Here is a 13,036-nt window from a genome sequence, read left to right as displayed (position 1 = left end):
CGTTAAAATGTTAAACAGACACTAGACTTAAGTGAGATCAGACCACTGATCTATATATATAACTGGATTGCTCATGACGTCACAACAGTGAAGCTACTGCACCGCCATCTTTACGTTCCCTAACATTCTGTATTCCTATGGGTCTCAATGGGAAATCTTCTGTTTTGGTGAGTAATTTTTACCCATCCAGTCACTTTAAAAAATAAAATAAAAATTGAAGTCTGCATATACAGCATCACAATGCAATCTTCCTATACATGTAATTAGTTATTTATTTGGACTCTCATTTCCCACCCCCCCGCTTATTCTAAGTGTGAGCGTGTTATGTTACTCTTTATTGCAGCAGCATTACCTTCAGCGACGCACGTGTTACCTCAGTAGAAACAAGTTTAAGAAACTGAGGTAAGATATCAGTAGACATTTTCAAACATATGTTTGGCAGGCTTTAAAGTGTTTATTCTGAATACATAATTATGCTTCGTAACTTTTGATTACGTTGAACATTCATTGTGGTTATTTTCTTAGGCTAAATGAATATTAGCTATGTAGCTAATGTTAGCTTAGGAAAATAACCACAATGAATAACAGTATAACTCACCAAGTTAGCTTTTTTGGTCAAGTTGAATATCTATTTGCAGATCAACACCGGTGATACAACTGATGAATATAATGTGGGCTTGCATTAATTCTCCGTGTGTGATTTGTACTTTTTGCAGTGCAGGCCTGAATATGGCCCAGCTCACTGGCATAATTTCTAAAGTGGTCAATTGGAATTGACGAGGAGCACATGGATATTGTAGAAGTTAAACAAGGTAAGTTTGCAGTTTGGATTTCATTAACCATCCAACTGAATGTTAGATAAAACTGGAATTGGTTTGCAACAGGAGGAAAAGCTGTATGAGGAGACAGTAGTCAGCCTGGCTTCACTGAAGAGCTGTTTTAACAGGTAAGACAACAGACAACAATAACAGATAAAAAAGATTATTCTATCTGTTTTTATTTGCAATGAAGATACTTTTGCAGCATGCAGTATAACAATAGTCTTATACAATTACTCTGTTTCAGATAGTTATAACTTTTAATGTTAATAGAAAAAAAAATCTAAATTCTGTCATCATTTACTCAACCTCATGTCCTTCCAAATCCATGTGACTTTCTTTTGCAGAACCCAAAAAAAGGTATTATGTATTCCATATAAGGAAAGTAAATGGTGAGCAAAATAGCTTGTTTTGGTCACCATCGACTTTCATTATATGGACAAAAACATTCTTTAAAATATCATCTTTTGTGTTCCACAGAAAAAGTCATACAGGTTTGGAAGGACATTAGTTTGAGTAAATAGCTGTGTGTAAGGTCTTATGTAAGTTTGGATGTAAAGTTCACACTAAGGGCTTAGTAACTACTAGTTAGTTTGTAACTAAGTCAGTGCTTAATTTGGTTGCGCCACCTGTTCTTAAGGCAAGTCTTAACTAGTAGGTCGTTAGCTCTCCGTAAAGAAATGCGTTGTCGCATAATATGACATTTACTTTAATTGATCCAATAAGCAGCCTTAAAATTTGTACACAGAAGTGTTAAAAAGCTGTGAATTTCAGTTTGATGTTGTTATGGTTGATGTTCAAACCTTGTTTGCTCACATAACTGTCAGCTGTAATAAATTATATCCCCATTAAAATACGATACGTAATAAAAGTAGACCTGATAAATAGTATATTTGCCCTGTGTAAATAACAATACATAGGAACTGTATCTAAAATAATTAAGGGGTGATAAATAAATACTATTACAACAGGCTGGAAAAACAGACGTTTATTAATTTTAATATCCTATATATATTTTGAATGTTGAAACTTGACACAGGGCGACACACCCTGAAAACTGCACCGTTAGATCGGTTTCATGCTGAAGAGCCACTTAAATGTTTTTTTTCTCTCTCTCGTAAATGTCAACGTCATACTGTATGTCGAAAGGACTGAAGCCTGTCACGCAGAACTTGAGCTCATTGATGTCATAAAATATCAGTCTGCTTTTTTAGTCCATCAGTTACGCATGGTCGGAGTATTCCGTAAATATTTAGTTTACACGTAGGGTTACGTTCTACCTAAATTTAATGGTGCAACGCTCAAATATTTAGTAGTGTGTAAATTGTGACTAAGTGCCTATTTACGCCACAACTAGGCTAAGTTGTATCTTATGTACAGCTGGTGCAACCAGCCCCTGATCTTTATATCTTACTGATTTTTTTATTTTTTTATTTTTTTATTTTTTTTTGCAGTACAAGCTTGCCCAGAGTTTTCCTAAGACGTTTGGAGTGTGATGCAGCACATGTTTCCTTGGCAATGAAGTGGAGCCTGATGTTAGTGCAGCTTTCTGCAATGCACTTTGAGTTTGAAGATGTGATTGTTATATGGTTCTAGGTTGAACATGTGTGCCTCAAGTTCCTTGAATGCAGAACCACCATGGAGTTCCAGAACCTTTGTGGGGACAGAGAAGGGCCTTGTGAGTGTGTGCTGTTGAATACATTTCTCAGCTGTCTTGCAGACTTTCAGGACACTGTCTGATGGTCTGATAAGTCCACCTCGGGACTTCATGTCGATCAGTGTGTTCATCTTGGGAAGAGCTCTCAGCACTAAGTGCTGATAAACAGGTAGTGCACTGAATCTTCTTCATAGTTGTTTAAACTACAAAGCCTGCTATGTATCCCACCACAGCCTCTTTGAACATAGATAAGCTGGGAAGACTTACACTGATGTTTTTCACTGTGTCTTCTGTTTCAGGCTGAACGTCACTTTGCCTGAAATGCCAGTATATCAGAAGGTGTTGCCTCCAGTACCACTGTGCTATCCTGTGGAGAACAGTTGCCACTAGCTCTGATGGCTGACTTAAATTGCCTTGCTGTGGGATTGTTATTAAATCCATTAGCAGATTTGTCCCCACATATGTCTAGACAATTTTTATTGTATTGTTCAGTTTAATAGTCCATTTTTGTGTGTACTTGGAAGCTTCTGTTATTGAACAAAAAAAAAAAAAAAAAAAAAAAAAAAAAATATATATATATATATATATATATATATATATATATATATATATATATATATATATATATATATATGTATGATTTCCTTGAGTGTGCATATGTCAATAAACCTCTTTCTGATTATGATTTAATAGATCAGGGGATTGTTGAAATAATTAAATGCTCACAAGCTGGTATGTACATATTCCAGAAATGAATGCAAATGCATGGGATAATTCCATTAAGTAAAGGTAAATTCAGGTATATACTACATACTGCATATGAACTTGTGTGTGTATATACTATACTACATTTTTATATTTGGTTCTTCTGTATTTATTCTGAAGAGGTACTGTCTGGTTACAATATCAACACACAAAGCTTTTTATTTACAATCACTGATCTCAGTGATTATAACTTTAAAACCTGCTGATGTGCATGCCCCGCCCCCCCAGAACTGATGTCACTTTGCTAAAATTAGTTCACATTTACTATATAGTCTAGTCAAAAAAGAGTTAATAATGTTGACAAATTATACAAATGTATAATTTGTCAACATTATGAACAATTTTGAACAGCACACTATATAGTAAATGTGAACTCATTTAAGCAAAGTAAAGTCAAACACATGGGTGGGGTCAATGAGCATTAACAGGTTAAAACTATGAAGGCAGAGAAACGTTGCATCCTGTAACAATCTGCACATGTCGCTATTGGATACTTTTGCTTTAAAAAAGGCGTAATTTATACACTCTGATGTTGCATTTTTACTGTTGATTATTAAAGATTATGATTGTTATGCCCACACTACATGGGGATAACGACTCATTTGTGCTTAATAGGTATATAGTCTGTATAAATTACAACCTGTGTGCACTTTTGCCACATCCTTTAGTGAGCGTTGTTTCGCGGTTAAACGGCGCACATCATGTCATATTGAGAGTTTCGTCTTTTGACGGTCGATACCCTCTGTCGGTAGGGAATAGTAAGATGGCCGCCAGAGCACTTCCAGTGGCTTCACCAACACCTGGCAGTTTAGAATTCTATGAGCAATCCAGTTATATATATAGATCAGTGGATCAGACTCACACTAAACAGACACTGAACTGATGTGAGATCAGACTCACACTAAACAGAAATTGAAATGATGAGAAATCAGACTTGTTCTTAAAAGAAAAATTTAACTGGTGTGAGATCACACTCACACTAAACAGACTGTGGTCTTCTGTTCGGTCCAGGAGTTTATCCAGCTGGTAAAGAGCTCGACTAGCAGCATGCCATGGCAGAAACTCACTCTCCTGAGACAAGTATGAGATGATCTGCATGGGGATATTTTGGGGTAGATACCCCGCTCTAGACAAATGAGAGAGAGAGAGAAAAGGAGGGAGAAGAGAGAGAGAGAGAAAGGGAGGGAGAGAGAGAGAGAGAGAGAGAGAGGACAGATGGTTAATAAAGTGACTATAACAAGAAAGTCACACTAACTACGTCCATCCAAGGAAAAATTATTCAGCACATAAAAATAAAACTGATGGAAATGCAAATTATTGCTAAAATTTCACAAGTGTCAACATAATATTTTTCCGTTTAACTCTAGCGCATAAACTCTATGTCGATACTTCAAATGTCGCGAAAAATTGGTTTGGAAACACTTTTTGTCGAGAAAATTGGCATTAACGCAAAAATGTAGTGTCACATGACAGAATTTACCCCAGTCGTTAGCCTGTTAATCATGACGACAAGGTATACAGCATTGAAAGCCAATTTATTGTATGTGATTATGGATTGATCTTAACGGCATACCTGCACAGATCTGATGCTGCAAACATGACACTTCCAGGAGTGCCAACACAAATATCTCGTATTATGCACGTCGACAAAAAGCATTAGTGTGCTTTTTTGGAACACTAACATATAGCCCAATTCTACAAAATTATTGTTTAGCTTACTTTTGAAAAAATGCCGGCAAAATTCCCTGTATTAAATTAAATAAATTACCAAAAGAAAAAAAGCATTAAATTAAAAAAATAAATTACCAAACAAAAAAAATCATATTTTTAGACCTCAAATCAAATCAAAATCAAATCAAATCACTTTATTGTCACACAGCCATATACACCAGTGCAATGGTGTGTGAAATTCTTGGGTGCAGTTCCGATCAACATAGCAGTCGTGACAGTGATGAGACATACACCAATTTACAATAACATCAAATTAACACAACACAATTTAAACATCTGTTATACATAATTACACTCAACTTAAAACATCACATTAACACAACACAATTTAAGCATCTGTTATACACATAATTACACTCAACTTAAAACATCAAATTAACACAACACAATTTAAACATCTGTTATACATAATTACACAACTTAAAACATCAAATTAACACAACACAATTTAAACATCTGTTATACACATAATTACACTCAACAATATACAAATAATAACATACACTGTACAGTATACAATATGCTGTTTTTGTTTTGTTTTTTTTGTTTTTTATTATATAGATACTATATAGATACACATTATTCAATAAAAAATAAAAAATATATAAAAAAAGTATATATATATATATATATATATATATATATATATATATATATATATATATATATATATATTGAATGTACAGTATTGTACTGTATTGACATTCAGGCTGTCGGTTGATAGTCAGTTGTTAAGAGAGACATAATATAATAACAGTAATATAATTTATGACAGTCCAGTGTGAGATAAAAGAGTAATAAAGTGCAGGGCTGATGTATTTTGATCGTGGGAGATCAAGAGTTCAGAAGTCTGATTGCTTGGGGGAAGAAGCTGTCATGGAGTCGGCTGGTGCGGGTCCTGATGCTGCGATACCGCCTGCCTGATGGTAGCAGTGAGAACAGCCCATGGCTCGGGTGGCTGGAGTCTTTGATGATCCTCCGAGCTTTTTTCACACACCGCCTTGTATATATTTCCTGGAGGGAGGGAAGCTCACCTCCGATGATGTGTTTGGCAGTTCGCACCACCCTTTGCAGTGCTTTGCGGTTGTGGGCGGTGCTATTGCCGTACCAGGCGGAGATACAGCCAGTCAGGATGCTCTCCACAGTGCAGGTGTAGAACCGTGTGAGGATGTGGCGGTTCATTCCAAACTTCCTCAGCCGTCTCAGGAAGAAGAGGCGCTGATGAGCCTTCTTCACAACGACTTCAGTGTGGACGGACCATGTGAGTTCCTCAGTGATGTGGACACCCAGGAACTTGAAACTGCTGACTCTCTCCACTGGTGCTCCATTGATGGTGATTGGACTGTGTTCTCTGTCTTTTCTTCTGAAGTCCACCACAAGCTCCTTTGTCTTACTGACGTTGAGGGAGAGGTTGTGCTCCTGACGCCAGTGTGTCAGAGTGTGCACCTCCTCTCTGTAGGCTGTTTCATCATTGTCAGTGATCAGACCTACCACCGTCGTGTCATCAGCAAACTTAATGATGGCATTGGAGTTATGTGTTGCCACACAGTCATGTGTGTACAGGGAATACAGTAGTGGGCTGAGAACACAGCCCTGTGGGGCTCCAGTGTTGAGGGTCAGTGATGAGGAGATGTTGCTGCCTATTCTAACCACCTGGCGTCTGCTTGACAGGAAGTCCAGGATCCAGCTGCACAGCGAGCTGTTTAAGCCCAGAGCCCGGAGTTTCTCATCTAGCTTGGAGGGCACTATGGTGTTGAATGCTGAGCTGTAGTCTACCAACAACATTCTCACATAAGTGTTCTTTTTTTCCAGGTGGGAGAGAGCAGTGTGTATTGTAGATGCAATGGCATCATCAGTGGAGCAGTTGTTGCGGTATGCAAACTGCAGCGGGTCAAGATTGAGTGGTAATACAGAGCAGATGTAATCTCTGATTAGTCTCTCAAAACATTTGCTGATGATGGGGGTCAGAGCAACAGGACGCCAGTCATTTAAACACGTTATTTTTGATTGTTTTGGAACAGGCACAATGGTGGATGTTTTAAAGCATGTGGGGACTACAGACAAAGAGAGGGAAAGGTTGAAAATGTCCGTAAAAGCACCAGCCAGCTGGTTCGCGCACGCTCTGATGACGCGGCCCGGAATGCCGTCTGGACCCGCGGCTTTGCGGATATTCACCCGTCGGAAAGATCGGGTTACATCAGCTACAGAGACGGAGAGTGAACTAACCTCTGTAGGTTCAGCCGCGAGAGCTCTCTCCGCGAGGGCGGTGTTATTTCCCTCGAAACAAGCATAAAAAGTATTTAGCTCATCCGGTAGAGAGGCAGCGGTGTTCATGGCGGAGTTTTTATTCCCTTTAAAGTCCGTGATGATGTTAATTCCCTGCCACATGCTTCTAGAGTTGGTGGTGTTAAACTGTCCTTCAATCTTGCTCCTGTACTGGCGTTTTGCTGTTTTTCGGAGGGCATAACTGGCTTGTTTATGCTCCTCCGCGTTCCCGGAATAAGTGCCGCGCGAACATCGCTATTGATCCACGGCTTCTGATTCGGATAGATTCGCACAGTTCTGGTCGGAATCACTTCCTCTACACACGTTCTGATGAAACACATTACGCTATCAGCGTAAAGCTCGATGTCGTCATCAGAGGCAGACCGGAACATCTCCCAGTCCGTGCGATCAAAACAGTCTTGTAGCGTAGAGTCTGATTGGTCCGACCAGCACTGGATCGTTCTGAGGGTGGGTGCTTCCTGTTTCAATTTCTGCCTGTAAGCGGGCAGAAGCAGAATGGAAGAGTGGTCCGATTTGCCAAATGGTGGGTGGGGGAGGGATTTGTAGCCATCCCGGAATGGAGAGTAGCAATGGTCCAAAACCCGGTCCCCTCGTGTGTTGAAACTAATGTGCTGGTGATATTTTGGTGCGACTGATTTTAAACTGGCTTTATTAAAGTCCCCGGTCACAATGAACGCGGCCTCAGGGTGCGCGGTTTCCTGCTCACTTATGCTCCCATACAGTTCCTTGAGTGCCCGGTCTGTGTCGGCTTGTGGGGGAATGTACACAGCAGTGATAATGACCACTGTGAATTCCCTCGGTAGCCAGAATGGTCGACACAGAAGCATAAGAACTTCCAGATCAGGAGAACATAAAGACTTGATGGAATGTACGTTCCTCTGATCACACCAGGATTTGTTGATCATAAAACATACACCACCTCCTCTAGTTTTACCTGAGAGGTCTTTCGCTCTGTCCGCTCGGAGCATGGAGAACCCCGCGGGTTCAATGGCTGAGTCTGGAATCTCCGCAGACATCCAAGTTTCTGTTAGGCAGATAATGCAGCAGTCCCTCGTCTCTCGTTGGAAAGAGATCCGCGCTTTCAGCTCGCAGAGCTTGTTATCCAGAGACTGAACATTTGCCAGTAGACTAGTGGGTAGCGGGGGTCGATTTGCGCGGCGTCTTACTCTGATGAGAACGCCGGCTCTGTTTCCCCTTTTCCTCCTGCGTTTCCGCGGCCGTGCTGCCCAGACAAAGGGCTCCGCTTGCGTGTTTGTAAACAGCGGGTCGGCATTGAGGAATGTGAAGTCCGGTTTTCGGTGTGAGATCGCTGAACCAATGTCCAAAAGTGTTTGTCTGTCGTAGACAATAAGGCAGACAACATCCAAGACAAAAAACATAAGAATTGTAAACAAAACAAACAAACCATTGCTATGTTGTGTCGGAGCTCGCAACGCAGCAGCCATACTCGGCGCCATCTTGAGTCCAATCTATATATGCCTTTAGCTTTATCCTGTTCTGTAGACAAAAAAAGTCTGCTGAATGACATTCTCAGAATGTTCTACACTTTTTCAAGTCTATCAGAACTATTTGTCCAATGCTGAGTTCACTTTCAGAAAATGAGCTTTTGAACATTTTAAAACGTTTAAATCTTTTAAATCGAACCCTCTTTACCTCGGATGGCATTTGCTGAGCTTCTTCAGAAAATGTAAATTGCATTATGACGCTAAAATTAATTTTAGATGACAATCAAGTTCAGTTGGTCGTTAAAAGTTGCTGGACAGATATGCAGGACATAATGCAGTTGTGATGGCAATGCTTTAGATTATATGACTGTTCAAAATAGCCTATTGAATATCAGGAATGTATCATATGTAAACCCTGAAATTACACCGCATCAGTTTTTCTTTAATATCTGTGCACACAGTACATACACATCGATGGATGGTCCTTATACTAAGACTGAAAGTTTCCCCCACTACTTGGTGCAGGTTGTCAGCTTGAACAGGGCATGCCGATCCGCTTTCGGGTCAGAACCGGTGGCAACCTGCGATAGGCACAACATCAGGACCAATATTACAGTCCTATCAGAAGGGCAACTGCTCCCTTTTGATTGCAATTCCTCCTCTTCTTATTGCATTTATTTGTGAAATTAAAATGACAGTTAGCTGGCTAATTTCAATGAATTGTCTCAATACTCTCCCCATTTTACCAAAACTTCGGACATCTGGGAGGCGAATTAGTGATAAACACACATTTCTGTATGGAAACAGCTTAAGGGCAGATTTTGTTTTTGCGATAAACCAAAATTTATGCGTCAAAGTGTTTTTTTAGGCATGATGTCATCACGCACAAATTTGTTTTATGCATTTTCACTTTGTTGATAACAAAATAGCGCGAAAAGTGGATGGAAACTAGGCTACTGAAATTGCATGCAAGCAATAAATTACTGATATGACATTTTGACATAGAAGTGGTAAAATGTGTCTAATGCAACTATTTATTATTATTATTATTTATTTTTTATTTCCCCTTTGGTAGACAGATCTTTATCATTTGATTTCAAATGATTCGTTATTTTAATAATTATTCATCTAGTATAACTGCAGGCATTCTGCTTTGTATAATGAGTGATAATGTGCTGAAAGACAAAACAACACGTTCCCCTGTACAAGCTACAGTCATGGTCACTTAGCATAAATAAATACAAATAAAAAAAACATCAGATCTGGAGCATTAACAGCACAGATCAAATGCTGGATGAAGTATTTCAGCAGGATCTTGTGTTCTGGTCAAATGACACTGTGTTTCTAAAACACATATATTCCCATCAGTCTTTTGCATGTGGCTCATACATGCTGCCATATGTTAATGAAGTGGTGCAAAGTGCAATTTGCTGTTTTCCTGAGAAATAGGTCTTTGTGCCAAGATATATGAGAAGCACATCTTATCTCAGTGCAAAGTCTAAATTCAGTTCCTACATTTGCAGTTTGAGACTCCACCTGCAGGTGGAAATAAAGTTTATGTCCAAACTCTGAAAATATAGTGGAACATCAAATAATATCCCTGACGATCACTGTTGTAGACATCTTATAAGAAACAAACAACAACAACAAAAATATGAGATTTGTGTTAAACTATCTATAGGTCATGGTTTATTTATCAGTTATTATTATTATTATTATTATTATTATTATTATTATTATGTTGATATTTACAATTGTATTTATGAATTAATTTGTATTGGTATTTTTCCACCTGTTGTTGTAGACTGATTTTTAAGTCACTGCAAAAGAGGCCAGTGAAAGAAGTTGGAGAGGTCATCATTTCTGGATTTAGGGAGGTATATTTTTATGTTAAGTTAATTTAGTTTGAAATGTAATTTTAATTAAAATCTATTTATGGTTTAGGTTTTTCGTGTTTCAATAAATGAATTACAGTTTTTAAGCAAAATCGAGTGGTAGAAGTGGCGTGCGTGCAAAAATTCACTGTCTAACCAAGACCGATACAATCACTGTTAATATTAGCCATGATTTATGTCACTTGATCAATATGATTAATAATGCTTACAATCTCCATAATATAATGGATCCTACATCCAAATCCTGAAGAGAATAACATCACCATCATAGAAATAGTCTGCCTGACATTTAACAAGGAGGCATTTAATTCACCAAAGAGGTAAATCCATATTTCTTTTCTTTTAATTCAGTCCATTTACACTACCAGCTTCTTGTGAATGTGCTGTATTTATTTATATGGCTGGTGCTTGAAGGAATGGCCTACATAATAGGATGCAGACGGTGCAATAACCAGAGAAGAAACTTTGAAGTAAATTGCACTTGACCTGGCTCATTAGCGTTTGCATGCAAAATTTAATGAAACCCACTTGTGCCTAAACTAAAATTCCAAAACTCCGGTAACACAGAGCAAAACTTCATCGTCATGCCCATTGACTTTGTGCTCTTAAAAGCATAGCGCTTAAGAAAGAATGAGAGTCTTCAAACTGCCTTTAAATTTAATGGATCCTTAAAGTTAAGTCAAATTTCCATATGATACAAGGTAATGGTAAGTTAGTGTAACATCAATAATCAATAATATTTTAGAATGCCCAGTATATTCGTATAACATGAGCAAGACACAAAAATGAATTTCAATAATTCTGTCAGTCTTACAGAAATAGTCAAGTAAGGAATATTTGAAGAAAGACCATTGAATTATTGAAATTGAATGCACACATATCATGGAGTGGCTGTTACACCTCACCTTAATTTTCAATAATTTAACAGTCTAGAGTCAATAATCCAGTTTCCACCTGGTATTAAGATGCGTTTTTGGTGATCCGATTACATGTGGTCAGCACTAAATACAGGTCTAAACAGGATCTAAAATGTTTTGTGATCAGATCACAAATACAGCATACGAATGTGGTCAAAAACACGTGTGAACGCATCACATTTGAGGTGTAAACATTAATCCATCCCGTATGCATGCCGGCAGCAAAGCGCCACCCTTCGCCTGTCAATCAACTGCTGCGCTAAAACGAGTTTAAACTTTGCTGGTTATGAGCGGTTTATGAGGAAATAACCATCTGATCGGAAAAATAAAAAAGCGGTTATATACACAATCGTGAGAACTTCACAGATCTTCTTAAGTGTGTCTGATATTAACATGCAGGACACTTATGTGAATCATGAACTTCTGCAGCTCAGGTTAATAGAGGCAATCCACTAAAATAATGGACATTTCTGCTCTAAATGTTGCTTTTGTGCTTATATTAAATTTCAGCTGCATCTGGGAGAAACAATGCCGTTTTTTCACGCTTTCTTTGTCTTGTCTGTCTTTGCTGTGCTTTTTAATGTCATGCAGTAACACACTAACATAGTGATTGATGTACTGATTGTTGTTATGAAACAGAGTCCCCCCCTCCAAATCCGAACATAAGTGGTCGCAGGAGATGCATTTAAATGACCAGGTATTAACAGCGATATGTCTCACTTGACCACATGTGATCGGATCACCAGAGATGCATCTTAATACCAGGTGTAAACAGGGTCAATAACTCTATGTATACCACACTTGCCACATGTACATCTGTTTAAATCATTAGACATTTTCAGTTTAGTTTCTAAAACAAGAGTAGAATTACTTCCTTACATAACAGGTTGAATATGTTGTTAAAAACAGCCCAAGACACTGTTACAAGTTTGAAAGTGTCTGGAAAGAACTTTATGGAAATCATATGCAACTCTAAACTGTCAACCAATCAGAATTCAACTGTGGTATACTGAGCAATAATTATATTAAACTAAATGATTAATAAGCCTATTATTGTGTTACAATACTTAAAATACTTCTAAGCTCAATGTAACATTTTACACTGATTATGTGGTAACTTTCATTTCAGTTACATCACTGCTTGTGTTTGTCATTAAGTTTTAGCTTTTAAAGACACAATAACACACAAATGCCTGCAATGACTTTGCAATGGCAGGTCACATCACAATAAAGGTGAAGTGAATGATGGTCAATGGACAGCACAAAAATCGCATCTTGTTTGGTCTTACTGACCTCTATAAGTGACATCAGTAATTTTAGACTATATAAACATGCAGTTTAATGGTAATGCATAATAATAATTTGAACTATTGATCATTATTATATATACTAAGTGTATTTTTATAAATGTTTTTATCAGGATATCTGAGAGAAGGACCCAAACAGAGCAGCAATAATGAGATTTTATTAAACATAAATAATATATGAACAAGTGCAAAAATACTACAAGTGCAGAAAACAA

General features: G+C 38.0%; 1 protein-coding gene and 1 long non-coding RNA gene across 3 annotated transcripts in view; one reads left to right on the top strand and one right to left on the bottom strand.

Moving 5' to 3' along the window:
- The window catches only part of LOC127436826 (thyrotropin-releasing hormone-degrading ectoenzyme-like), a 210,178-nt gene that overhangs the window by 40,946 nt on the left and 156,196 nt on the right, over nucleotides 1-13,036 (bottom strand). The window contains exon 14 of the mRNA XM_051691261.1: nucleotides 4,219-4,366. Coding sequence (XP_051547221.1) covers nucleotides 4,219-4,366 — 148 coding nt within the window. The remainder of the gene's footprint in view (nucleotides 1-4,218; nucleotides 4,367-13,036) is intronic.
- LOC127436828 (uncharacterized) lies at nucleotides 93-2,972 on the top strand. 2 transcript variants are annotated; one of them, XR_007896463.1, is made up of 6 exons: nucleotides 93-167; nucleotides 344-402; nucleotides 717-812; nucleotides 885-946; nucleotides 2,273-2,644; nucleotides 2,775-2,972. It is a non-coding gene; the product is annotated as an uncharacterized LOC127436828 (long non-coding RNA). The 2 variants fall into 2 exon arrangements; XR_007896464.1 differs by having other exon boundaries at nucleotides 137-167; nucleotides 347-402.

The sequence above is a fragment of the Myxocyprinus asiaticus genome, chromosome 47 (genome assembly GCF_019703515.2).
Source record: "Myxocyprinus asiaticus isolate MX2 ecotype Aquarium Trade chromosome 47, UBuf_Myxa_2, whole genome shotgun sequence".
In the NCBI taxonomy this organism is placed as follows: Eukaryota; Metazoa; Chordata; class Actinopteri; order Cypriniformes; family Catostomidae; genus Myxocyprinus; species Myxocyprinus asiaticus.
Note: the sequence above shows the minus strand (reverse complement) of the source record. Positions and strands in the feature narration are given on the sequence as shown.